Source organism: Podarcis filfolensis (genome assembly GCF_964270895.1).
Source record: "Podarcis filfolensis genome assembly, chromosome: Z".
Lineage (NCBI taxonomy): Eukaryota > Metazoa > Chordata > Lepidosauria > Squamata > Lacertidae > Podarcis > Podarcis filfolensis.
Window position 1 is genome coordinate 3,508,302 of NC_139617.1, and position 27,836 is coordinate 3,536,137.

Here is a 27,836-nt window from a genome sequence, read left to right on the forward strand (position 1 = left end):
TAATAGAGATTATAGATATTTATTTGTCACGTTTTGACCTCCAGCACATTCCACACAGTTTGGGGGGGGGATCGCTGGTAGAGACTGTATTGCTACAATTTATTTATTATTTATTTCATAAAATTTATATACCGCTTGATTGTAGAAAAAACCTCAAAGCGGGTTACAAAAGGGACAAAAGCAAAATAGAGCATTAGCATGAGGGATCACTTCCTCAGGAGAAACAGGGAAAAGCCTGTTTTGAACCAGCTTCTCCCCAAGCCATCAACTGTACCAGAGCAGGGCAGCCGTCCAAGGAGAACAGGCACACAGCATGGACCTCTTTGCCCATGGAGTCCACGGGTCTGTCCTGGAAAGAGGCCAGCCGAAGGTCACCTGCTGTGTCTAGATATTACTTCTGGGGAGAAGAGGCCTCAGCAGCCCACCCTGAGAGACGCACAAATATCCAACACGTAGCTTCCACCCTGCTGCTCCCAAATCACCAAAGCTTCCCCCGCCGACTGTTTGACAAGCTAACTTAGCAGGAGCCCAAGATCACCAAAGAGGAGTGCATTCTACCACTGCACCACACTCTGTTGCCTTCATTTTTAATTATTCTGAGGCACCAAAACCAGCCCCACCTTCCTACTCAGAGTCCTCTGAAGCAGCTGGGGAGGAAAAGGCAACAAGAAGCAAGGGGTTCTGGGAGGCTGCTCACAATTGCTTAATGCAGATCAGTTCATCCTTCGTGTACTTTAGATCACCAACTGACCCCTTTTTTAGTGTGAACGGCCCTAAGGCTTTGATGTAGCCCCACCTCGGGCATAGAAGTGAAGCAGAGCAGTGGCGGTTCTTACACAATTAGCCAATGAGGATGCAGTTCTTCATGTTACTTATGCTTCTTCCCCGAGCCCAACCTGGCTGAGGCCTGCCATGCAAAGTGAGGCAGGCGACTTCCCTGAGCAACCCTGGCTCAGAAGCAGGTTAGTTCCTGCCACTGCACTTGCTGCTCAACTCTGCTGGCTTCCCTCATTTTTAAAGGTAGGCTTACTACTACAGCAATGGCTGTCAGGGAACTGCTCTACATGTGTGCTGGGAGAGGACAGGAGTGCCATTCTAAGCTAGGGGAGGTGACAGGGCCTGGGCTGAACCTGCAAACACCTAGTGTGACTCGCTTGGAGGTCACAGCAGGAAACAGCAAGAGCGTGCTACCAAGGACCAGGGCTGCTGGTACAAGCAGGGGGAGCTGGGTGCTTCCTCAAGTCATGCCTCCCTAGCTGACATATTCTGCACATGTGCTTCAGAACACACCCTTTGCCCTGTGCTAACCACAAAGGACCTTTGTTAACCTAAGGAAGACTCTGAGGAAAGTTTTTTAGAAAGTAAGTGGCTGAAGAGAAGGTTTGTGCTGTTTGCCCTTCCTGAGAGTGCTTCAGGGGGCTGAAGCCTCACCTGCTCCCACCTGCCTACAGTAGCTCAAGTGAGACTCCAAACATAACATCCCCAGGGCAGAAAGAATAGTCTGCAAATATCGCCCCTTTCCTGAGCGGGCCCATACCAGACAGGAATCCACCCAGTCCCCATTTCTGACACCCTTAATTCTCCCATCTATCCAAGGAGCTACCAGATCTCCTCTAGAGTTTCCCTGGTTCCTCAAGGTACTTTTCTCATGGCAATAAAGTGGTCCCCCAACCCTCAGAATCCTAGATGTTATTTTATTTGTTCTGCCTCCCAAGCTTAACAGTGAAAGCTCCCAACAGGCAACCCACCCAAGGCCGTCACAGTTGCTCAGCAGAGGTGGGCCTGAGCCAGCCACCACTCTGCCAGGGCTCTGCACAAAGTGGGCAAGGGCTCAAAAGGCATCCGCAGTGGCAGCTGTGACCCAGCTATTCTAAGGCTTAGAGGACCCCAACATGTCCTGCTGGCAATTCATAATTAGCTACTGAAAAGCACAAGGTTGAAAGGAGGACCCCTACCCATCCACCCCCCAGCAGGGTAGCTGTCCCATAATCCCATCTTCAGACCCATCCCTGGGCCTTGTGTGCTTTAGTGTTTTGTCTGGTATCAAAAGGTGTAAAGCTGCAAGAAAACAGGCTGCACTTTTAGCCAATAACGTCATAGGATTCTGCATTAAAATATAGACAGTTCTTCCCAACCCCGCGCCAAGGTTTACAAAAGCTTCTATTTAATCTGCTGCTAGCTTTGCAGGTAATTATCTATAACGTGCAACTCCACCACCTGCCCCAGTTCCAAAGAACAAAGCTGCTTCCGTGCCCTTCTCTCCCCATTCCCATTCCCACTCCCCAGCAAATGCACCCAAGGAGTTGCCACATTGTTCTTGATGCAGTTTTGAAAAGCAACAGCTACTGCCAGTAGCGCCATCTCTGAGGGAAGGAAAGGCACTCATAATACAGAGACACAAATAATACAGTTTGAAGGCTGCCACAGAAAGCCCTGCCTTCTGCCCATGTCAGGGGGAGGAGAAGAAAAAGCAACCTCCAAAATAGTTCATCTGTAGAAAAATGCCCTTCTGGACTAGAAAAAGGGAAAATGCAGATCAGGGCTCTGGTTAAGGCCAGATATGGGTTTTCCATTTCTCAGCTGCAACACAAAACAGCCCAGAAATGAACCCAAAGAGAAGTCATTTTGGTTTCTTAGCAACAGCTTTTAGCACCTGCTTGCCTGCTTTGGGGGAGCCATTGTTTCAGGGAAGTGCTGCCCAAGAACACATAGCTGAGGGCTTCACAAGGTCAGACCGGGCCTTAACTTCCAGAAGGCACCTGTAGGCCAGGTGCACAGTCAATAATGAGTTCTACAGCTTCCCACCACCACCACCCCAAACAGGGCAACTTTACTTCCCTCAGCCTCCTCCTCCTCCTCCTCCTCCACCACCACCTGCTCCCATCAGAAAAGGGAACAAGGGAAGTGCTCAAGAGGGGAGGGACTTCTCAACTCAGACAGCCACATGATTCACAGACCATCTTCTCACCCCATCCACAGGGTGTCAAGTCAAAGGGGAGTTGAGGCTGAGATCAGCTGGAGGGGTGATGCCAGCTCAATGCCCTCCCCCTTCAGACAGCTCTCTGACCTATCGCGGCCAGGCCAAAACCCCATCAATCCGGAGAATGCTTATGAAGGGCAGGAAGTGACTTTGGCCATGGGTGGAGCACTTCCTGGGCCTCTTCTCAGGCTCCTGGATGGGGCTTGCAGGGCTTAACAGTAGGCTCAGGAAAAGATGTGGCACTTAACAGGATCTCTCTCTCTTCCAGTTGCCATTTGCTTCGCCCTTGCTTCCAGCTGGTTTGCAGAACAGTAAGACGGACACCAGGTGCTCCTTGCATTCCAGACTCCTCTGGGAGTGCAATAACTCCAGGACCAGAAGGGCACTGTGGGGGGGAGGGAGGGAGAGAGAAGATGCTTAGTGCACTACTGCGCATGGATGTACTACAGAAAATACACACAACAGAGTAAGAAACATCCAGCCTTGAGGGAACTCCGGTTTCCAGATATTTAGTATCACTGTTCCTTGAGCACCTCCATTTCTGAAGGTCTGATTCCCAGTTTAGAGCCAAAGCCTGAATCCACAGAGGTTTGTGAGCTTCAGGACTCCCACACTAGGCAAATGTAGGTTAATCTGCCCCCAACAGAGGCTCCATATTAATCCACAACTGTCAGATTGCTTCTAGCCCCAAAGCCCCAGGGATTGTGCATTGTGTAATTACTACAACCTCTTGGAAGCCCAGACTCTTTTCCCCTCTTGGTTCAAGGCCTCAAATGCATCCTGTTACGTAGGCTCATTCTGCCGTCAGTATCATTTCTGCTCCAACTTTCCTGAAGTCTCCTTCTTCCATATATGCACCCTCCTGCCCATCAGCACCTTCCATCCAAAGAACCCTTATCTGCACATGGCAATAGAAATCAGAGTTCAGCAGAACTCAAGGAAGGGATGAGGGATGGTGTGAGACAGAGCGACAGCTCACAGCTGCCCATCACATCTGTCATATGGCCACAAGTATCGTACACTTCTGGTTACCCTAGTTTTGGGCCAGGAGGGAGGGGGAGAGGATTAACTCATCTTCTCTGCCACGTCCTGGTCATCCTCAAAAATAAGTATGAAACAGAATCAAACATGTGAAATGGTTTGCTAGCAATACTGTCTTGAAGACCGAAGCAGGCACTAAATCTATGAAAGCAATGCTACAGAGAAGTTACTGTTCTGAGTCTACAAACAGCCTGTCAGTCACCTTACTGCCTGTGGTAGTAACTGCATCCAGGTGATCAGGCAGAGAAGTATGGAAAGGGGCCCTTGCGAAATGATAGCTCACTGAATGCATGGAATGCATTAGGCCCTGGCTCATTCCCTAGCACCTCCAGGTAAAGAATTCTCAGGCAGCACAGCTGGGAAAGAGTTCTGTCTGATCCTGGAAAACTGCAGCCATTCTGAGTAGAAAATAGTGGATTTTCTCCAATGAATCTGAAAAGACAGCTTCACAAGTTCTTTACGAAAGTTGACTCCTTTTTTATTTTAGGCCACACATGGCACACTTTTGAAGGCAAAGTATTTTTTATGTGCTTGTCCACAATTGGCTGACCCTTAAATAAAAGCATCTCTTAATTGGTCAGTTTCCATCTTTGCCACAGTTGGTGATGTCCAGCCTGCATGAATAAATAGGACTGCCAGACCATTGAATTTGGCCCACAAGGCCCTTTTGGGCAAATGATGCCCAGCTGGCAGTCACTTTACATGCATAGTGGAGATTTATTATCTGATCTACATCCTAAGTGCCAAGAGTGGAGATACGGGACACAGGTGGCACTGTGGGTTAAACCACAGAGCCTAGGACTTGCCGATCAGAAGGTCGACGGTTTGAATCCCCATGACGGGGTGAGCTCCCGTTGCTCGGTCCCTGCTCCTGCCACCCTAGCAGTTCAAAAGCATGTCAAAGTGCAAGTAGATAAATAGGTACCGCTCCAGCGGGACGGTAAACGGCGTTTCCGTGCGCTGTTCTGGTTCACCAGAAGCGGCTTAGTCCTGCTGGCCACATGACCCGGAAGCTGTACGCCGGCTCCCTCAGCCAATAAAGTGAGATGAGCACCGTAACCCCAGAGTTGTCCGCGACTGGACCTAATGGTCAGGGGTCCCTTTACCTTTTACCTACAAGTGCCAAGAGTGGAGATAAGGGAGCTCTTGAATCTTAGCGTGTAGCATCACAGTGCGGAGATCCAATAAGGTTATCTCCAGTCTTAGGTCTGTGGTGCTAAGATTGGATATAAGCCTTAGCGGCAGCTTTTTATCACTGAAAAGCTAGCAGAAACGCTTCTCCCAATCATAGCACTGTGGGACTACAGTACTAAGATTGGCAATAAGCCAGTGTCTGCTCCTGTGGCTGTAACTTTGAATTGTCTGATGCCATATGACAGGTGGGTGGCCTTGGAACTCCCTGCCTACAGACATCAGGGAGCTTTTTTCAGCACCAGCTTAAAGCATTTTTGTTAGGTAATGCAAGCCTACCCAGACATGCATAATGCTTTATTCTGTTTTCTTTTTATTGTTTATGTCAATGGTGTTTGAATGCTTTAAATATTTGTTGCTAACAGCTTTTACTGATAACTTTATTGGTTTGCTCTTTTTCTAAATAAAACACCAAAAAAAAGTGCCGTGGGGTGCCCACACAAAGTGGCTGCCATGGGCAGCAAAAGAAGAGGTGCCAGCACTCCATACTGCTAAGTACTGTCACACACAAAAATGCCTGGCTAGAAGAATGGGGCCAGCAATAACTTACAAGGCATAAGGAAAATAGCCAGCAGGGAAGAACTCCATAACACCCATATATCGCCCTCCTTTTGAGGAAGAAGCAGGATTTCTTGTGCTGTACAGAGGGCATAAGCATTTTAGGAAATCCTGCTCCCAACACCTGCCATACACAATTCGGCTCAGTTTTGCCAACATGATTAGGAACTCATTCTTAGGCAAAAACTCCTGTCTATAACCGAGAAGGAAAGGAGAGTTTGGGGCACATTTCTACTCTATGTCAGGAGTGTGGAACCTGTGGCTCTCCAGATGTCATTGGGCTACAACTCTCATCATATCTAACCCATGGGCCATGTTGGATGGTATTGATGGGCAGTGGAATCATCATCACCTGGAGGGTCACAGGTTCCCCACACCTGCTCTACAACCTCATTGTGTCTCAGGATGGAGGATAATGCTCTGAACACAAGAAACCTGGGAGGCCAAATGCTTTGCTAGAACAGAGGCACCTTTGACACAACCATCTGGGTGCCTGTTGCTGCTGTTTATGCTGTAGCCCCAGTGACATTAAAACAGGTTTAGAGCTAGGCACAATAAACCACCATCTAACAGGTCACAACCCTGTCTAAAGACATTTGCATGAGGTGGTGGCGAAGGAAGGTGACCTCAGAAGTTGGTGGAGGGCAACACAGGAAAGGGCATCCACTGTGGCAACCCCTAAGCTGTGAAATACCCTCTTCACAGAAGTGTGTCTGGCACATTCATTATGTACTTTTTGTCAGATCCTAAATACACTCCCCACTACCCTGGCCTTTGACACCTAAGATATATATTTTAGGGCCACCTTATTCCCATGATTGTTATCCATCTGAAGTGGTTTCAATGTCATATTTTAAAATTGTTGTGACTCACCCTGGCACCTCATGGTGAAGGGTGGGTAAGAAATCCAATAAAATAATAATTTGCCCACTCTCAACCCTCCCAGAATCTGAATCACACATTTACAAAGGGACAACTTGCTTCCATAATACTGGACAAGCTTTCACTTCACAAAATCTAGGGCAAATACTTGGGGGAGAAGGGGGCCAAACACATGATTTTAAATGAATTACAGTAATGCGTTTAGTATTCATTTATTAAATTTATTTTGAAAAATATGAATAGTTGCTGTGTGGGTCCCCCTGCACTAGGGGGGGGGTTAAGCCTCCCCACTGCTATGAACCTAAGAACTCCCCTCTGCTGCCTTTTGATTTTGCAGGAAAACTCTCGTTGGATCCATTCCAGGCCCCCACCCTCTAGGCTAGGGGTTGTCAACCCGATCCCTACCGCCCACTAGTGGGTGTTTCAGGATTCTAGGTGGGTGGTAGGGGGTTCTATGGCACAAACTGAATCCTCCTTCCATCGAGGATTGGTGGGTGGTAGGGAAATTTTACCATCAAGAAAGATGCATTAGTGGGTGGTAGGTATAAAAAGGTTGACTATCCCTGCGCTAAAAGGTAAAGGACCCCTCCCCTGACCATTAGGTCCAGTTGCGAATGACTCTGGGGTTGCGGGGCTCATCTCGCTTTACAGGCCGAAGGAGCCGGCATTTGTCCATAGACAGTTTTTCTGGGTCAGGTGGCCAGCATGACTAAGCTGCTTCTGCCGAAACCAGAGCAGCGCATGGAAATGCCATCTGCCTTCCTGACGGAGTGGTACCTATTTATCTACTTGCCCTTTTTGACGTGCTTACGAACTGCTAGGTTGGCAGAAGCTGGGACCGAGCAACAGGAGCTCACCCTGTCATGGGGATTCAAACTGCCAACCTTCTGATCAGCAAGCCCAAGAGGCTCTGTGGTTTAGACCAGAGTGCCACCCGCGTCCCCACCCCTGCTCTAGTCTAGACCAAATTCTTCTCATGGGTCCCTCAATGGCTATTTAGCTTTTATGTATTTAAAGAATGCACACATTCAATGTAATAAATTAATTTAATGTCATAGCTAGTGCTGCCCATATTAACAGCAGCACCAAGATCAAAAAGATGCTGAGATGGATGGAATGGAGAATTATTATATCATACTCCTTGTGTTCCTCACACTTTCTAAGGTATTAAGCACTCACGGTTTGTTAGCTTGACCATGCAATCACTTTATGGCAGAACAGCTGGTGGGATTAAACCAAAGCTGGAGATTCTGATTCAGCACCTCAGTACCTGAATTATTTTTCAGCCCTGTGTAGGTGTCAGGAACTGATTGGATGCAGAGGAATGGTGGGCAGAACCAGCCGGAGAACTTCCAATGGTAAAAGCCTCAGAGCCAGGAATTGGTGTGGGATGGCGATGAGAGGGAGAAGATGGGGAAAAGGAGGTGCTGGAAGCAGAAGAGGTAACAGGGCTTAGAGAACTGGGAGAGTCTGTGGCAGAGAGCAGTCCAGACTCAGAGGAAGAAGCTGAAGCTGAAGCAGGAGAGTGGGTTGAGGGAAGCCAAGAGGCAGAGATGAGTCAGGCTGGTGAAGAGTCACAGGTGTCTGTTTCCCCTTCTTGCTGTGGCAACCTCCCCCCGCCCCAGTCTCCCAGAACCAGGAGAGGCATGAAGAGGGTGGAGGAGAAATAATTTTTTTTTAATAATAATAATGATAATAATAATTATAATTTTATTATTTGTAACCCCCACCCATCTGGCTGAGTTTCCCCAGTCACTCTGGGAGGCTTACAACATATATAAAGGTAAAGGTAACAGTCGTGGACGACTCTGGGGTTGCGCGCTCATCTCGCTCTATAGGCCAAGGAAACCGGCGTTTGTCCACAAACAGCTTCCGGGTCATGTGGCCAGCATGACTAAGCCGCTTCTGGCGAATCAGAGCAGCGCACGGAAACGCCGTTTACCTTCCCGCTGGAGCGGTACCTATTTATCTACTTGCACTTTTACGTGCTTTCAAACTGCTAGGTTGGCAGGAGCAGGGACCGAGCAACGGGAGCTCACCCCGTCATGGGGATTTGAACTGCCAACCTTCCGATCAGCAAGCCCTAGGCTCCGTGGTTTAGACCACAGCACCACCCGTGTCCCTACAACATATATAAAACATAGTAAAATATCAAACGAAAAACTTCCCTATACAGGGCTGCCTTCAGAGGTCTTCTAAAAGTTATGTAGTTCTTTATCTCCTTGACATCTGCCTGGTTCCCTGTAACTTCACTTCTCACAGTAAGGGAACCAACAGAAGACTGTTGGAGGAGGCACCTCAGTGTCCAGGCTGATCAATGGGGGTCGAGATGCTCCTTCAGGTATAATGGGCCAAGGCAGTAAATTAGTGCCATGCAGGTGCAGGCTCAGATTGCTTGGGGAAACCTGGGCGAGGAGAGGAATTAGGCAGCTGTGGGAAGGAGGGACCTTCAGTCTCTGCAACCAAAGAAAACTTGCTAATGCTCATTAGGCCTGACACTCCTGTGCAGATCCTGTTGTTCTAATAAAGAGTTAACTTCACTTATTTCATGTGATTTACTACTGGCTCACTCCTGATAGTAGGAGTAACCCTCACCACTGTGACTTTTCAGAACCTGTGACAATCTGAAATAGGAAAGAGCAGGGATTGGAGTTGTAGTGCAAAACATCTCGAGGGCACCAGGCTGGAGAAGTGTGGGTTGCATACATCCACCTACCTTTGACAATCCTGAAGTTAACTGGGTACCCAGGTATGGTTGGAGGCCTGTGACGTGTTGGGATAGCTGGGAGCAGATGGAATGGGTTCAAAATTGAAGTCCAGTCCTTCTCCATCCATGAGGTCAGTGTTGATTATGTAATCCACATCACATTCAAGGTTTTCCATGTACATATCGTCCAAATCATTGGGCAATCTGTCCTGATTGCCTCCACAGGGGGCGAATGTAGCTGCAGACAGAAATGGCTGGGTGCCCAGCTGGACCGCCTGGGCAGGCTGTGTGGAGCCCGGTGCCTTCAAAGCTGACAGGCTGACTGTATTCTGAGGAGATGCCATTGAAAATGCAGTCGGCAAGGAAGCAGTGCCAACCGACTCCAGCTGCTGCTCCGGAAGCTTTCTTAATGGGTTAACTGGCCTCATCCTGTTTTTGGAGGACTGCTCCCCCAGAAGCAGAAAAGTCTGGCTGTTCAACCTGCCTCCGCTCTGCGGGAGGATGGGATCTACCTGTGTCATCATCACATCACTGGGTGGTGGTGAGTTGGATGTCAGGAGGGCTTCCAGGGTCTGTGGGCCAGAGAAGTGGCTGGCAGAGCTGTGCAGAGAGATATCAACAGGGTTGAAGAGGGAGCTGCCAAATGACGACGCCTGAGCAGCTGAGCTCTGGCTTCGCAAGGAGAAACTGGGATTCCTCTGTGCCAGACCGCCTGGAGAAGGCTGCTGAGTTGACAGCAAGGATGAGCTTGATGACATCAGATTCAGGCCGTCAATGAGTTCCAGCTCCTCTGTCACTGTGGGTGGGACACTGCTAGATGCGCTGGAGTAGACAAGGGATGGAAGGAGCGTCTCGTCTCCAAGGTCATCTGGCTCAGTTAGGATGGGGGAAAGCCTTGCACTGATGGTGCTGGCATTGGAGCTGGTCCGAGGCCGGATGCTGGTCCACACATCTGAGTCCTCGTTGCTTCTGGAAGAAGGGCTGCCAGGCCACTTGGAGTACTGGGAGCCTGGGCTGTCGGCAGTAGATTCCGGGGCCACTGGCATGGCTGCCTTCTTCCTGGGGGCTTTTCCTCTGGGCTTGACCAGCTTGCTGCTGTTGTCCATGGAGGCCGCTCTCCTCCGTGGGGCCTTTCCACTCTTGCCGCCTTCTGGATTCAGCATCCACCAAGAGCTCTTCCCTGTAGCCTCGTTGTGCACTTTAATGAACTTGCTATGCAGGGAGAGGTTGTGTCGGATGGAGTTCTGGAAGGAAGTGGGAAAGGGCAGTGTGTTAGCATCATTCCCATACAGGCCATTAGACCAGGGCTTCCCAAACTTGGGTCTCCAGCTGCTTTAGGACTCCAACTCCCATCATCCCTGACCACTGGTCCTGCTAGCTAGGGATAATGGGAGCTATAGTCAAAAAACAACTGGAGATCCAAGTTTGAGAAACCCTGCATTAGACCATTCTCCTCTCTCAAGCAGATATGGACAATCTTTTACTCTCACCCCCATATTTAATTTATGTACTTAAACTATGTTTAGCCCACTCATTATTTTTTTAAAAAATGTGCATCCCAGAGAGTTACATTAAGCACCGTAACACACAAATGAATGAATGATGAAAAGAGTTAACATTCAGAGCAAATCAGCAGCAATAATTAATCCAAAGGCCTGGGTAAACTCACAAAATGCATAATAGTGGGTGCCAGCCTTGTTTGGGGGGGGGCAGATTCCATAATAGAGGAGCCTGGACTGAGAATGCCCTCTGTCATGAAGCCCCACACTGAATTTCAGGTCTGTAACTCCCATCACCCTTGGCCACTGATCATGTTGGTTTATGAGTGATGGACATTCAAGAGCAACAAGATCTGGGGGAGGGGGAAGTTGTCACAGGTTCTGTGTCCTTGCTCAACATAGACTTTAGCAAAAAACAAAAAGGAAGAGGCATTGCTTGGCATAAAAGTCCATGAACATGCCTTTTTTTTCCTATACCAATCTAGAAAAAAAACTGCACCCAGCATTTTAAGACTGACATCAGAGACTAAGGTGACAGAAAAGGCAATTTGCCTTTCCCACTGTAAGCAAAAATGTTTGGGAACTTCTGCTTGGGAAGTTCAAACCAACATAAATATGAAGGAATATCCAGGAAGCAGGGTACAGCAGTGAGCCAACAGTCATGCAGTGAGTTGTCCTTTCACAGCTGCCCTCATGGAAAAACTATCTAACCAAATGAGACAGAGATGTAATCCAACCAACAAAAAAGGCACTTTCCAAGAAAGTTGCTTTTCCTTTCTTTCTTATGTGCCGCAAATGTAACATGATTGAAAACTACCATTGACCTGAGCATCGTTACTGAGGGATACTTTAGGATAATTTCTAATGTCTTTACAAATTCATTGAAATGAAACTGTAATCATTTACTTGAGTGCAAAGAACATTTGAGAACATGAATATGCATTTTATGTTTGTATGCTCCTTATTCTTTTTTCCCCTTCTCTTTTTATTTCCTTCTTTTATATTTTATCCTATCTTCTTCAAACAATTTGAATTACAGATAGGTAGCCGTGTTGGTCTGCCATAGTCAAAACAAAAAAAAATTTTTCCTTCCAGTAGCACCTTAAAGACCAACTAAGTTAGTTCTTGGTATGAGCTTTCGTGTGCATGCACACTTCTTCAGATACACACGAAAGCTCATACCAAGAACTAACTTAGTTGGTCTTTAAGGTGCTACTGGAAGGAAAAAAATTTTTTTGTTTAAACAATTTGAATGTTTTCCTTTATTATAAAAACTGCAATAAGACATTTACGTAAAAAGTTGTTCTTTCAATCCTCTGCATGTAAGTCCCCCTCTACATCCTTTGCCTTCCTACCAGTGTTCAAAATTAGCCAGGCGCCAGGTGCATTTTGCACCTGGCTTCCAACCACTTGTGACCAAGTGAAGATGCCTGGGCACCAGGATGGCACCTTCACCATCTGGGGATCATTGGATCTGGACTGCTTTCACACCCTAATACCCCATCCTGTTGAATTATGTCAGTTAGATTTTATCTGCACTATCAGAATAAATTTCTGGAACCAAAATGCTTTTTCTGTGCAGCCTGAGCAGGAGCAGTTACCATTAAAAAAAGAGAGGTCGGAATAGGCCAATATATATGTGGACTGTGCCCGAATCAAGTGACTTTTCTGCTTTAAGTTCTCAAAGCTCAAACATCTGAACCAGCCAGATGTTTAACTGAGAATCAATCACAGTCAGTCCATCATTTGAAAAAATTTACTTTAGAGCCATCTGGCCCCAATATGGTAACTAGACATTCCATTTTGGCGATTGCAACCTTGGTTTAAGAAGCCATTTGGCACCTAGTTTATTTATCTGAGTTTCTAACACTGTTTCCTACTCCCAACTGATTTGCAATCACCAGCTTTTGACTGCCAAGGGAATCAGCTGCCAACCCAATCACTGTGTTGTGCCACATTCCCGTCTCTTCTGGGTGGCCATCTCGGCTGATATCAGATCAAATTCCAAGAAGGCATTAACAATGGAAGATTACAACTCCAGTTGTGTGGAATATTCAGAGAACTATTCCCATAGCTTACACTTTTCCCATCAAGCCCAAGTGAAATAGAAGATAGCCCAGCTGGGGCCATTAAAACAAAAGTCCTCAATTTCAACTGACCTAGGCCTCTTTTGGCTCATGGGTGAACCCTGAAAATGCTGATTTCTCTTTCAAACTGGGAAGCATTCTGGATCAGTGACTTAGTGACAAAATAAGCAATTCCATGAACTGGTCATTAACCTCAACTGTGCCTACACCACCAGAAGTTTGTGTATTCCAATACACAATGCTGTTTTCAAAGCCTTTGCAAACAGCTACACCAGCATGGAGCATAGTTGTCAACGTTTCCCTTTTTTAAAGGGAAATTCCCTTACTCCGAACAGGATTCCTCGCAAGAGAGGGGAAAAGTTGACAACTATGGCCTGGAGGTCTCTGGCTTCCAAATATCTCTTCTGCAGCTTTTGCAAATAAAAAAAAACCCACCACCACCCCATAGTTGTGCCATAGCTGCCCTTGATTTAGAATGGAATAATTATTTTCCCTCCCAGTGGTTTACAAGCTGCAAGTTGCCGCACAGCCCCGCCCCACAGGGAGTGAGTCAACCAGCTGACCAACAGGAGCCACCCTCCCTCCCCAAAAGGAACGACTGCAGTTTAATTGCATAACCACAAGACTTTGGCTCCACATGCTTCAGAGTGACTTGAAACCAAGAGGTTTAGAACAGCATGTAACTTCCTAGGAATAGTAGTAAGGTTTTGTTTCTGGGTAACGGGCCTCCTCAGACAGAACCACAGTGTGCTAAGCCTTGCGTCAAGAGATGTCCTCGGCCCAACAGCAGAACTGTTCGGGAACTACAGGATGAAACTATCAAGCCTTAGCTCAGGGGTCAGCAAACTTTTTCAGCAGGGGGCTGGTCCACTGTCCCTCAGAACTTGTGGGGGGCCGGACTATATTTTTTGGGGGGAAATGAACGAATTCCTATGCCCCACAAATAACCCAGAGATGCATTTTAAATATAAGCACACATTCTACTCATGTAAAAACACGCCGATTCCTGGACTGTCTACGGGCTGGATTTAGAAGGCAATTGGGCCGGATCTGGCCCCTGGGGCTTAGTTTGCCTACCCATACCTTAGCTCTGGGTTATCTGTGGGGCCTGCCTGGTGTTTTTATATGAGTAGAATGTGTCCTTTTATTTAAAATGTGCCTCTGGGTTATTTGTGGGGCATAGGAATTCATTCATTATTTTTTTTCCAAAATATAGTCAGGCTCCCCACAAGGTCTGAGGGACAGTGGACCAGCCCCCTGCTGAAAAAGTTTGCTGACCCCTGCCTTAGCTTCTCTGATGAAGATAATACTGTACAGTATTTTTTAGTGTGTTGGTTTTAATAAGTTCAGAAACCAAGGCATGACAGCACAGACAGCTAGAACATGGAAAACTACCCTTGGGTTCATCTAGCTCATTACTGTCTATACTGATTGGCAACAACTTTCTGGGGTTTCAGACAACAGTCATTTCCTGTTCTATCTGGAGACTGGTCCTGGGGGTTTCTGCATGCAAAGAAATGTTCTACCACCAAGCAATGTCCCTTCAGCACTAGACTGTGGCTCAGGCAACCCAGTGACTTAGCCACAGTCACCCCAGTAAGAATATCCAGGAGGTAGTTAAGGTAGAACCCCAACACAACGTTCTCTAAAAATCCAGAGTTCAAGGGTTGCCCAGTTTAGAATTACCATACTAGTTCTGAAACTACAGATTAAATAAAGGATTATTATTATTACAGTCACACCTCGGGTTAAATATGCTTCAGCTTGAGCGTTTTCAGGTTATGCTCTGCGGTGACCCGGAAGTAACGGAATGCATTACTTTCGGGTTTCGCCGCTCGCGCATGCGCAGACGCTCAAAATGACATCGCGCACATGCGCGGAAGCGGCATATCGCGACTCGCGCAGAAGCAGGTTGCGTTCGCTTTAGGATGCGAACAGGGCTCCGGAACAGATCCCGTTTGCATCCAGAGGTACCACTGTATTATTATTATTATTATTTTCTCATTATTACGGAGCAATCAATCTTTGGAGCATCCAAAGCAAACTTGGGAAAAGATAAAAAGCTTGGAACTACCACATGACTAGATTCAACTACGTTTCTAGCTAAATGGTATTTAACGCAAATTGAGGGTTTGCAGGCTCCCATTTAGTGAACATGTTTCCAACACTCACTTTCCCCCTACTCTATTGCTCTGTGACAAAGTGATTCCAACAGCACTTTCAACCACACACAAAGGCTGTCTGAACATTCACAAAAACAAGCCACCACAGGGCGTTCCTAGGTAGGCTTGGTTTTTCTACATTTTGCTGAGAATACTAGTGAGAAGTGCTTTCTATTACACGTATCTAGATTTACAGTCCAAGCACTCCACTACACCTCCAAGGCTCTGTGTGGCGGAGCAGATAATCCACTTGTTTTTGAAAGAGATAAAATACATCAGAGTGACACAATCAATTTAAATACCTTCCTACTGGTTTAATCCCAGGCTACCCATATATCCTCTTTGCAAAACAAAAAAGGCCATTTTTCAGAGAGAGTTCAGAGGGAAGAACAGCCACCTTGAATGCCTCTTGCTATACCCTCGCCATTTGGACATAGTACATGTGAGTTTCATGAAGCTACTAATAGGGCAATCCAATTTCATTCTAATTGCTGGTTGTCATGGAATACATGGAAGGAGACTGTCTGTAAAGTTATAGTGAGCTGGAGCTACTTATGGTTTTATAGGGTTTTAAAAGAACCAGTTTCAGCACAGTGCTCTTTTGGTACAACAGACTTATCATACTTGGCTTCTACAATAATAGCTAAATCTAGTCATTAAGAGACATCAGGACCCAAAGTAGAAGAAAACAAAAGCCAGCAAGTAAAACACAAGAGGAGTCCTGAGGGGGTCAAACAAAAAAATCTGGGCAGAGTTGCGCAAAATCTATATACCCCATATATGTGAGTGTGTGTGTGTTCAAAAACAAATATAGCAATATAACTGATCGATTAGGAAATCAGATACCATACCAACCACAAAGCCTTCCTGATCATTTATAGTAAGTCAGGGGTCGGCAAACTATGGCCCGGGGGCCGGATGCAGCCCACCAGACTCGTAAATCCAGCCCGTGGACCCTGCTGCCCGCTCAGTCAGTCCTCACACTGAGCTAAACTGGCACGGCACAGCATTTCCTTGAAAAGAAGCCACGGATGCCTCGCCGCGCAGGGACTGACTTCTGCGACGCTGGCAAGGCTTTGGATTGGCTGCAGAAAGCTCCTGCAGCCAATCCAAAGCCATGGATGCCTCCGGGCAGGCGGCGACACTGGCGCAGCTTCAGATTGGCTGCAGGAAGTTCGCTGAGGTAAACCCGGTGCAGCCATGGATGGAGAGGCCCACGGGCAGGTGGCAGGTCTGGGCCATGCCATGGGCATCGTGACGGGCACATCGCAGGGCTTCAGCCAGAGCTTGGTGCGCCTGCTGGCCCCATGCCTGGTGTCCAGCTCGGCGCTGCTGCAGGTGGCACACTCAGCAGCCGCGCTGGAGGGTGCGCTGCGTGCTGCCTGCCCAGCTTGCCGCCCCCCTGGCCTTGGATGACGGGCTGCAGCACGTGGTGCACGCCACCTGGGAACTCCAAGGCCAATGGAGCAGCTGCTGCTCGTCAACAACAGCGGGGGCGGGCAGCGCGAGACAGGCTTCTGAGCGCATGCAGAGTGCGTTTCTCCGCCAGGTCCAGAGCCAGATGTGGGACCGGCTTGCAGGGTATTTATTTTTCAAAATATAGTCCGGCCCCCCACAAAGTCTGAGTGACAGTGGGCCAGCCCCCTCATGAAAAAGTTTGCTGACCCCTGTGGTAAGTGGTTCTTTGAGTGTGAGAAGGGGGGAGGCAACAGTATCTCAGTTACTTAATCAAGCACCAAATTTGAAAATACTTTCCCCACCCTTTGTTCTAATTTGAAAATGCTGTATTGTTTTTAACACTCGATTGGAAGCCGCCCAGAGTGGCTGGGGAAACTCAGCCAGATGGGTGGGGTATGTATAAATAAATAAATAAATAAATAAATAAATAAATAAATACTATTTGTATCGAAGTGTAGTTAATAGATAGTACAGCTTTAATGGGGTAACAGTCTTGAACAGGCTCTTATTATTAATGCTCAGTCTCTGCTGACCCTCAACTCTACCCTCACCCAACCCTAATTCAAACTTTCTGAATTATAAATATATTTTATGACATCAACCTGGATAGCTCAGCTGCTTACAGCATGGTGCTGATAATGCCAAGGTTGCAGGTTCGATCCCCATATGGGACAGCTGCATATTCCTGCATTGCAGAGGTTGGACTAGATGAGCCTCAGGGTCTCTTCCAGCTCTACAATTCTGTGATTCTAAGTTCTGTGATGATGAGGGGCAGAGGAAAAACCAATAAAGGCCTCACACATCAACCATCTTAAAGCAAATACTATTTTGACAGCACATATTTACTGTTTTTCAGGAACCTCTGGTGTGGTTCTTAATGCCAGGGTGCTAGTACCTGTTTGGAACTCCTCAAATGTGTGAGGAATTTGGCAGCAAGCTGGGGGCAAATTGTCCTCACCAGGAAGACAGAAAATGATGTTTTCAAATAAAGTTTGATGTGCCAAATACTCATCGACTTTCCTGGGAGGAATGAAAGGCACCTCCCATATCAAATGGCAAGCCCTACCTCCATTCCAAAGCAGCAGCTTGCACTCTCTCCAATGCAGCTGGAAGAATTTCAGCCTTAGAAAGCACCCCTTCCCTCACAGCTACCTACCTTTTAACAGAGTGCTAATGTAGGCACTGGCAGAGGAAGAGGAGTGCGGGGGTGGGCGCACCACCCTGGCAGCATGATCCCGGTGGAGTGCCATCGCAGCTGCCCCCTGCCCTGTGCTGGGCACCACGCCCCCGCAGGTAGTGTGCCACGCCCCCGGGATGCACGCCAGTCCCGCCCCGCCTGCTCTCCACCCCCCCCCCCGGTGGAGCATGAAGCTCCGCCACTGAATGTAGGTGATGTTTGATAGCAAATGAGATCCTTACAATCTAAAGTCTAACTCAGAAAGGGGAGCAGTGGAAGAAGGCAAGGGCAGCAGATGACAACGGGTAAGTACAATTAGCTAGCTTTGCAGTTGTTAGAAAAGACTTGGGGAAGAAAGGCTTCACAGAAAAAAGTGAAGCTTGAGGAAGAACTTGACAAAAAAGTTGTTACCACAGTAACAGTAGGTTATTTCCCTCAAAGCTGTCATGGCCAGGATGCCTCTGAATGCCACTTGCTAGGGAATATACGAGGAGAGTGGCTGTTGCACTCAGGTGTTGCTTGTGGGTTCCCCAAAGGAATCTGGTTGGTCACTACAAGAACAGGATGCTGGACTACATTGGCCTTTAGGCCTGATCTAGCAGACACGTTCTTCCTATATCTGTAAGTATGGTACACAAGCCTGCAACTGAAATTTCTCCAACCCACAACATCGCAGAGCACAAGCCTCCCTCTCTCAAGTGATTATTCTACCTTACAGTGGGATTCTAACCTCCATACTACTGAGGTCTGCAAAGAAGGAGGTCATCAAAAGTTATGCTAACTAAGTTCCTAGTATTTCCGTACTAGAACAAGCTTAACCTGCTGACATTCTGCCTGCCACAACTGTTAAAAGCACAAGAACACTGCTCTTCCTCCCTTCCTCCAACACTAACCCTAAATAATGCAAAGCACTAAAGGTTCCTAAGTTGCAAATAAGTTAGTTTACCTAAACCTAGGACACATCACACACAGCTCATAGGCAAATCTACTATCTTTTCATACAAAGATCCTAGTGCCAGTTAAGTTCTCCTTTCACAGCCAGGAAGGGAGTAAAAAGTTGGTGCTGTGCACAACATGTTCTGTAGAATGTTTAACCCAAAATCAAGTCTTATGGACAAGAGGCACAAAAGCCAAAAGATAGTGGGTGGAGAGTCACTTCATATGGACAACTGGTGGCACAGTATAAGCACCTGGAAGCAGTTATTCTGGGGCTCAGTACAGCTGCAGGCCAACCTCTACACATGCTCTCTTCAGGGAAAACAGCTTCTTTCAAAAACTGGCAGAAACAGCACCAAGATTTTCCAAGACAATTCAGCCTGAGTTATGAGGAGCAAGCAATGTGAGGAGGGAGTGGGAAAGTGCCCTCTGGGACTCTGCACCCAAATGGCTCTGGGGTGGGGCATGTTTGTCCTGTTCCGTCCTTGTTCAGTTAAGCACACCCTGCTTTTAATCTAGAGTTCACTCAGGAATAGGCATGGCTGACAACACCTCAGAGCAGATAACTCTCTGTGGATTCCCTAGCAAAGATGCCCAAAGATATTACTGGGATAGGATTGTGCTACTGTGCTTGCCACCTCATCTTTTTCTAATACATTGTATTTCCATTCATCACCCATCTCATCTGCCAGCTGGCATGCACTGTAAGTGAGATGCTTGTAGGCTGGGCCCACCAATATGCATGTAACTTGCATATCAAAAACATAACTTTTGCAAAGCTTCAACAGAACTGTTTGAGTCAGACAGGCCCAGGTGTTCCTGGAGAACCCTTCCCAATGTACCACACCTACTCCTGAACATCAACATTTAATATGAAGCAGTGCTCAAAGTATAGTTTACCTCTTTGGTTCTTACCTACCCAAGAGAATTATGTCCAAATCTTCTACTTAAAGCATCTTGTTTTGGGAATGATACAAGTCATAAAATTCCATACACAGAAAGAAGCCAAGCAAACAGCTATCCACACCGGCATAAAGCAGCACACAAGAACAGCCTCTGATCAATGAAAAATTGGAAGTGCCTCTCTTGGCATTCCCCAATATGTGCCTTGCAAATGAAGAAACACACTGGGTTTACAAGGAGGATGTCCAAGCTAAGTAGAGGAAATCAACTTTGATGATTTCTGGTGTATGGTGATTCTCACATACCATTTTTTCAGAGTACAGTGGTACCTCTGGATACGAACAGGATCCGTTCCAGAGCCCCGATCACATCCAGAGCAGAACGCAACCCGCGTCTGCGCGTGTTGTGATTCGCCACTTCTGCGCATGACATCATTTTTACCATCTGCGCATGCACGAGCAGCAAAACCCAGAAGTAACGCGTTCTGTTACTTCCGGGTTGCCGCGGAGCACAACCTGAAAACACTCAACCTGAAGCAACTTCAACCCGAGGTATGACTGTACTGTTCTCTTTGCTACATCTGTGGGTTTCCATTCTAAAAGAAAGCCACTTTCCCCTGTAAGCTTATAAGCTTGCACTCTGATAGAGGCAGGTGACTCTACAAGAGTGAAGACAGCCACAGTGAGTGGGGATAACCAATAAATCATTACCCTGAAATTTATGCAGCCTAACTACTTAGTAATTTCCCCCTTGTCCCTATTAATTTGGACTTGCCAATCCCATCTTGCCTGAGCTCAGTCAGTCAAGTGTAGGGATCCTTAAGGCAGTTTCCTGAAAGAGACAGTAGCTGGTGCAATAAGCCAACGTATGAAAGTTTCTATAAGATTGGGGCAGAATCTGGTATCTTATGCCAATCTTTTAACAGTCCTACTATGAAACCAATAGAAATGTTTTGCTTCCATTTAACAGATACAAAGTATAGCTTTACCCAAGCAGCATTCAAAGCCGAAAAGATTTAAAATGCTTCATGATTCATCAAGAAAATTGCACAAGAGTCTACAGACATACACGAATGCTATAACATCCTTCCCTTTAAAAAAAAATTATTGAAGATTTTAGTTTAAAAAATATGTGCATTGTCTCTTTTCTCAAGTTGCATTTTCTACAGATCAGTTACATTTGTTGTGAGACATGAGTGTTGCATGCAGTATAAGGTCGGTAAGAAAAGAAGGGGAAAGAGGGAGGGGATGGTGAGAGGGGTGGGGTCAGGTGGTAATGCTTATTTTCTTTACCTAGTGTATATGTGGAGTTTTGTGTCAGCGTCACTTGTATGGGTTCTCTTTCTGTTCACTTATGTTTCCTTGGTGGTGAGAGAGGTTGGGGGTAGCCTAGAGTTTGGTTGGTTGTCTTTGGTTGGCTGTACTGAGAGTTGTTTATGTGTGTGAGAGGGTGGATTTTTTGGTCGTTAGCCAGAATGATTTGTACACTGTTGGTAGATTCTTGTTGGGCTGTGTATGTGATGAAGGGGAACCATACTGGAGTGAGAACATCTTCTTCTATTTATCCCCATGTCAGTTTCAGTTTATTGGTTAGCTTTTCTAGTGAGGCCGTTTCCCATACTGTTTGATACCATTTGCCCATGTTTACTCCTGACAAGTCTCTCCAGTGTCTGGCTATGAGGCTTCTGGCTGCTGAGATTAGGTGGGTTATGAGCTCTGCATAATGTGAGTGGGCATTATTAACTTGGACAATGTTCTGGGGTGACTTCTAATACCTACTTATTTATTTTGCATATTTCTTGTATGACTGGTGTTCTTGTATGATTGGTTGGATTTTGGGACATTCCCACCACATGTGAAGGTATGTGCCTATGGAGGTGCAGCCTCTCCAGCATTTTGGTGAGGATCCTGGGCGCCTCAGCCCTAGTTTACCTTGTGTTAGATACCATTGGTAAGTGAGTTTCAGGGTGAGTTACCATAGATTCTGGCGCATAAGATGACTTTTTAACCCCAGAAAAGAGGTTAAAAAGTCGGGGGTCGTCTTATACACTGGGTATGGCTGCAGTGGGTGGCAGGCTCTGCCCCGGGAGGAGGCTGTCCGACAAAGCTGCCCAGTGATGCTAAGCCAGCTTCGCTGGGCAGCTTCCTCCCAACATGGAGCCCACCACCCACTGCTGCAGCGGCAACAGCTTTGCTGGGCAGCAGCAGTGGGCGGCGGGCTCCACACTGGGAGGAAGCTGCCCAGTCGCCTAATACGCCGGAATCTACGGTATTTTCTTTTAGTTGAGATGGATTTAAGGGGGGGAGTTAGACCACATTCTAGTCGATTGGGTGGGATTAATTTTATAGTCTATGTTGTTCAGGCCTAAGTACAGTGCTCAGATTCACTGGCATGATACAGAATGCTTCTCTAAAGATAGAAAATAAATAAATATTAAGGCACAATATTGTTGGCAAATCCTTGTGCTTCCCGTGCTAAAAGCACAAGCACTGGGAAAGGGACTTTAACCATATTCCTGACACCTGTATGGGAGACGCCTGGCATAAGTGACAGCTCAAAACAGTTCTCACTGCCAAAACATGTGTTTCAACTGCTTTAGAACAAAACCTTTCATTAACTGTCTATCCATACAAGGGAATCCTGCAGAATAAAGGACAGGAAGAAACTGTTCAGTGTCTGCTTGTAGGACTGTTGTTAATTCATCCTTCACTAACAGAACATCTTCATTTACTTGGCAGATGGGGTTTGAGGGGGGTGGAGGACAATGAGAATTGACTAAAGAAACAAAAGGCAGCCAGTGTGATAGATATGAACACAGGTAACCAAGTTCAAGTTCTGCTGAGCCTTGAAGCCTATGGGACATCCTCAGGCAAGCTTCTGCACCACAGAATAAACTACAGGGTAGTTGTCTGTATTTGCAAAAGAGGGGAAATTAACTCCGAAATCAAAGCAAGTCCATGTGCTTCAAAAGCAAAAGAGTATTTTTTTGTTACTACAGTGGTACCTTGGGTTAAGTACTTAATTTGTTCCGGAGGTCCGTACTTAACCTGAAACTGTTCTTAACCTGAAGCACCACTTTAGCTAATGGGGCCTCCTGCTGCTGCCGCTGCGCTGCCGGAGCACAATTTCTGTTCTTATCATGAAGCAAAGTTCTTAACCTGAAGCACTATTTCTGGGTTAGCGGAGTGTGTAACCTGAAGCGTATGTAATCTGAAGCATATGTAACCCAAGGTACCACTGTACTTTAAATGCGAGCTTGCAAGGAGTAGATCATTCTGGCATGTGGTGCTATTCTGGGATTCTATATAGGCCTGCGAGAGCGGGACAGCTACCTCATATGAAGCCGCTAAAGGAGCCAACTCCCTTTAATACAGGCATTTCCCATTTTTAGGGCAAATAAGGCTCATATCTGAAAGAAAGAGTGATCGTTCTAAGTGCCTTTTCAGCCTTACTGAACTTCCTCAGCACAGAGCATGCATGTTCCCTCTCTGCCCGGAGTTCTTGTTCTGAAGGAAGGGTTGTGTGAGCCAGGAATGCATGCTATGAAGGAGTTATTTATACTGAGTATCAACGCAGCTGGGTGACAAAGAACTGAAGCCCAGTATTGAAAACTATTCAAGTGACACTTGGTCTTCCACAGCAGCTTGGCCTAGAGTTCCAGATCGAGCTTGTGCCTTTCCAAGAAATCTCTGAGAACATTTACAAAGGGGGCAGGGAGTGGCCTTTCTTGGAAGTGCTGAAACAAAGTGAACTTAAGGGTCACACTGGAGGAAGAAGGAAAAGACACACATGGGGTGGGGAAGTAGTCGGCTGTGAAAACCCCCAAGTCCATCTCCTAATACTTGCTCACTACCCTTTATTAGATACTATCAGAGGCACTGCTGGCCCAGATAAATATTTAGGCTGATCCAAGGCAAGGTTTGCCTAGGTAAAAAGAGTCATTCTAGACCACCTTTGCCCAACCTGCTGCCCTCTGGGTACAACTTTCATCTGCCTCAGGAAGCACGGTCAGGCTGATAGGAAACATAACCCAAAACATCTGGAGGGCACCAGGCTGAAGAAGGCATGTCTGAACTAACAGATTATTTAAAGAAATTCATATAAGAGAAAATTGTATGGAACAGAACAAAGCTGGAATTCCTTCTCCCCATCTCCCCAAATTCCTGTCTAAAACTATGTTTTTAGAAGACATCAGCTACCATATTTACTCAAGCCTAATGCAGCATTGAATCTAACGTGCACCTCAATTTTCAGGACCTTGAAACAAAAAAAGGATTTGCTGGAGAATGTAAATGTGCCATCGAATCTAATGCGCACTGTATTTTTTGCAATGTAATTTGGCCAAAAAAGGTGAGCATTAGATTTGAGTAAATACAGTATGTGCAGGAAGGAGGTGGGGGGAGGATGAGAGAACATTTCCAGAATATTTTCAGTCCCTAAAGTCAGCGTTTTTACTATCATCCTCCCAATTTCTGGCAAGAAGATTTCCCTAATCCAGCACAGATGACAGCTTCAGAAAGGGCTATCCTCTGTTAACTGTTTGCCCTTGGAATTCAGCTAAACTATGGGTATCTGGGACATCACACAGTAATCAGGCCAGTGTTGTGACACAGGAAAAAGGAGACTGAACCAATCCACCCCTTTGTTCAGAGAGCCACCCTGCAGCAGTCAACATTACTAGCACATGTAGAAATACACCAAGTCAAATCCAGCAGCCTCTCCATGTGGATCAAAAACTGTAGAAGAGTTAAAATCTAGGAGCTCCAAAGTCCCTACCACAACCGGTCGCAAGAGGAAGCAGACTCCTTTGTACGGTCAAGGCTTATTTACTATCCTCTCTCTCCAACACTCCGCATTCATGTTCTGTGCAAGAGATGAATGCTTTCCCCATGCCTCCCTAGCTGGCACTGGAAATTGGCTTGCAGGCTGACTAATAATCCCAGCGCAATACTATACACCTGTGGTTCTCAACCAGTGTACTGTGGCCCCTTGGGGTGCCTTGAATGATAGCCAGGGTGCCACAGGCAACACTGGCCTCTGTCCCTCTTTTCTTCTCTCCCTCCTCTGATGCCCTCTTGCTTCTCAACCTTCCAAAGGCTTGTGTGGCTGTTTGTTGCAGCAGCCCTGGCTACAAGCTCCAGAGGCGAATGGGGCTTCTGGGGCAGGCCAGGGAGCAGGCACCTTTGTTTGTGGGGGGGAGCTCAGAGACCAGGGGTGGAGGCGGCGGCTGCCCCGAGAACTCCTGGGGAGAGGGGAGAGGAGGCTGAGGGAACACTCTACGAGGGAGGGTGTGACATAACTGGGCTTCTGAGACCCAGAACGTGTTTCCCCAGAGGGGAGCCGTAGAAAGAATGTAGCTGGTCAAGGGAGCCATGGACTCAAAAAGGTTGAAAATCTCTGCTATACACGGTTCCATGTAAAAATCTGACAGTGCCCAATCCCCTGATGTCTCCACCTTTTAATTCTTTCAAGTGCCTTTTAACACTGGCACAGCAGCTCTGTCAAGAAAAAGTGTCACCTGTTGAGGTCTTTGGTCTCAAGAAAATTCTAAAAGCAAAGGGGCAGTATCCTAAAACTTTTATTATGAAAAGCCACAAAGTCAAGATGTTGCTGGTAAAGCAAGGTGGAAGCATAATCTGCCAAGCATTAAAATGTTGGTTCAGGATGATACAGAAACCCTGCCAAGAAAAGGTATTCTTTTCTCCTCCTGTATTTGCATTCTGTATTTGTCTTTTAAACCACATGCCACTATATGCCTTTGGGTGCCCTGGCAGAAAAATGGTTTGGAAATGTAGTATATAAGAATAAACACAGGGATGTTGGGGGATGTGGAAAGAGAGATAAGGAAGAAAAGGTAGAAGTGTCATAGCTCCATGTAGCTTAGCAACAAACAATCAGGAAGCAGTCAGCTTCAATCTCCCTTTCACCATACTCAGCGGTCAACAACACTCACTCAATCTTCCATCTCTGCAAGACAGGAAAGATAATACTAGCCTACCTTACAGGAATGTTGCAATGGCTCCTGAAACAAGAGCACAGGAGGCAGCACTCAAGCACACCACAGCAACCACTATCATCCATGTGCATAAAATGTAGCCACAATGGACCATAAGAAAAGTATCCAAAATCCAAATTTGAACCATTTGCTATTATTTGGAATGGCAAAAACATCACATAGGCACTGGAGCTCCTCAGAATTGTTCAGCAGGCAGGCTAGATCATGGGTAGGCAAACTAAGGCAAATTGCCTTCACAATCCGGCTGGCAGCCGGAGTACAATGTGTTCTTTTATTTAAAATGCATCTCTGGGTTATTTGTGGGGCCTGCCTGGTGTTTTTACATGAGTAGAATGTGCCCTTTTATTTAAAATGCATCTCTGGGTTATTTGCGGGGCATAGGAATTTGTTCATTCCCCCCCAAAAAAATATAGTCCGGGCCCCCACAAGGTGTGAGGGACAGTGGACCGGCTCCCTGCTGGAAAAGTTTGAGGACCCCTGGGCTAGATGGTGAACAGAGCAAACTGGAGAAGGAAGGTGGCAGGGTCGAGAGAGCCCAGATGCTTTGTTCACCACCTTGCTGGATGGGTTCCGGAGAAAACTTAAGATCCTGCACACTCTCTTGTGGCCTTACTAAGCAGAAGAACTGCCCAAATTACAGGATCACATCCAATATGCCAGCTCCACTCCAGTTCAGACCCACCAAAATAACTGGGCACGACTCAATTTCGGCCCACTGATTCTGATGGGTTTATATCAAGTGCAGTAACTTAGTGGGGCACATTATGCTGTTGTTGTTTTCGCTTTGCTAGCCACTTTGCAATTCATGCGAATGGAAAGCGGCGTGGATATAGGCTTGCATCTAATATGCCACCCCCGCTCCCGATCAGCCCCACCGAAATAACTGGGTACGGCTCAATTTGGGTTAGCTGATTCCGATGGGTCTACTCCGAGTACAGTAACTTAGGCGGACACATTGTGCTGTTGCTGTCTTCTGTTTGTAAGCTGCTTTACGAATGTAAAGCGGCGTAGGTGGATAACAAACCGAATCAACCCCGCGGCGTGTTCTCTTGCTCTGTTGTTGTCGGCTGGTTTTCTGCTGTCTCCCTTTCCCCACGAAGCCACTTCTTGCCCCCTCGCCACCCCGGGGACTCACCTTCCATCCGGCGGAGCTGTTGCTGTCGCCCTTGTCGCGGAAGTAAGGCACGGAGCGGACCATCCACTCGTAGATCTGCGCCAGCGTCAGGCGCTTGTCCGGGGCGCTCTCGATGGCTTGGCTGATGAGGTCCGCGTAAGACTGGCTGCCCCAGGCGTTGCGACGCGCCCCGCCGCCGGACCCGCCGCCGCCGCTCTTCCGCGCTCCGCCGGACCCGCCGCCGCCTCCCGGCGCCGCGGCCGCTGCCGCCCCGGCCGTCGCCACCCCGGCCGGCTCCTCAGGGCTCCCCAGCCCGCTGCCGGGCGCTGCCCCGGGCTCCGTGTCGGCCGCCGCCAGCTCCGGCCGGGGCAGCGGCCAAGTGCAAGAGCGCGGCCGGCTCTGAGGGGGGAACTCCGGGTCCAAAGCCGCCGCCACCGAGGGAGACTCCGCCGCTGAGGGGCTCCCCGCCGGCTCCGCCATGATGGCGACGCTCCGGGTCTCCGGCCGCCCTCAGCGCCGCCACATCACCCGCCGACGATCGGACCCGCGCGGCGATCTCCCCCGGTCCTCGCCCGAAGGTGGCGCGGCCCGAGCGGCGGCTTTGCCCGCGCCTCGATCTCTCTCTCCCGGTGGTACCGCCCGCCCTGAGAGCCCTCCCGCTCGCCGCCGATTCTCGCTCAGAACTGAGCGCTCCGCCACGAGAGCAGGCGCCTCGGCGGCACTGTTTATCACAGACGGGGAAAGGGGCGGGGGAGTTGGAAATGAGCCCGCGCGTGCGCGCCCGGTGCACCTTGGGAGCCGTAGTCCCCCAAGCGAGGCGACAGCGGGCGGGGGGAAGCGTCTCGAAGCTGGACGCAGTTTCCCGTCAGGCCAAGCGCGAGACTTTCTTTCGAGGAAGGAGGGACTACAAATCCCAGAGTTCCAACTTCTCGCTTACCCTCTGTCTCTCTCCTCCTCCTCCCCCCCGCCCCACCGTGCCGGCGTTACATAAGCAACCAACCAATCAGCTTCATCCAAAACAAGTGCGCCGTGCTAGGCGGCGCTGCGCTCCCACTCCTTTGGCTGGTGTGTCCAGGGGCTGCTACTCCCCCCTTTGCCCGCCACGGCGAAGCTCTGCCGGGGCTG

At 47.8% G+C, this 27,836-nt stretch overlaps 1 protein-coding gene across 1 annotated transcript; it reads right to left on the reverse strand.

Annotated features, from left to right (window-relative positions):
• Positions 1-27,436, reverse strand: FOXO4 (forkhead box O4). Its single transcript, XM_083595430.1, has 3 exons — positions 26,733-27,436; positions 9,369-10,603; positions 1-3,365 (listed from the first exon to the last, which is right to left on the reverse strand). Exons 1-2 carry the CDS (start codon positions 27,189-27,191, stop codon positions 9,386-9,388), a joined length of 1,677 nt encoding a protein of 558 aa, XP_083451556.1. The 5' UTR covers positions 27,192-27,436; the 3' UTR covers positions 1-3,365; positions 9,369-9,385.
• Positions 27,437-27,836: the final 400 nt, after the last annotated feature.

Coding starts and splice junctions, on each gene's coding strand:
- FOXO4 (XM_083595430.1), bottom strand. CDS start 27,191: ATGGCGGAGCCGGCGGGGAGCCCCTCAGCGGCGGAGTCTCCCTCGGTG. Junction 10,604..26,732: donor ACAGCTCCGCCGGATGGAAG/GTGAGTCCCCGG, acceptor ACTTCCTTCCAG/AACTCCATCCGACACAACCT.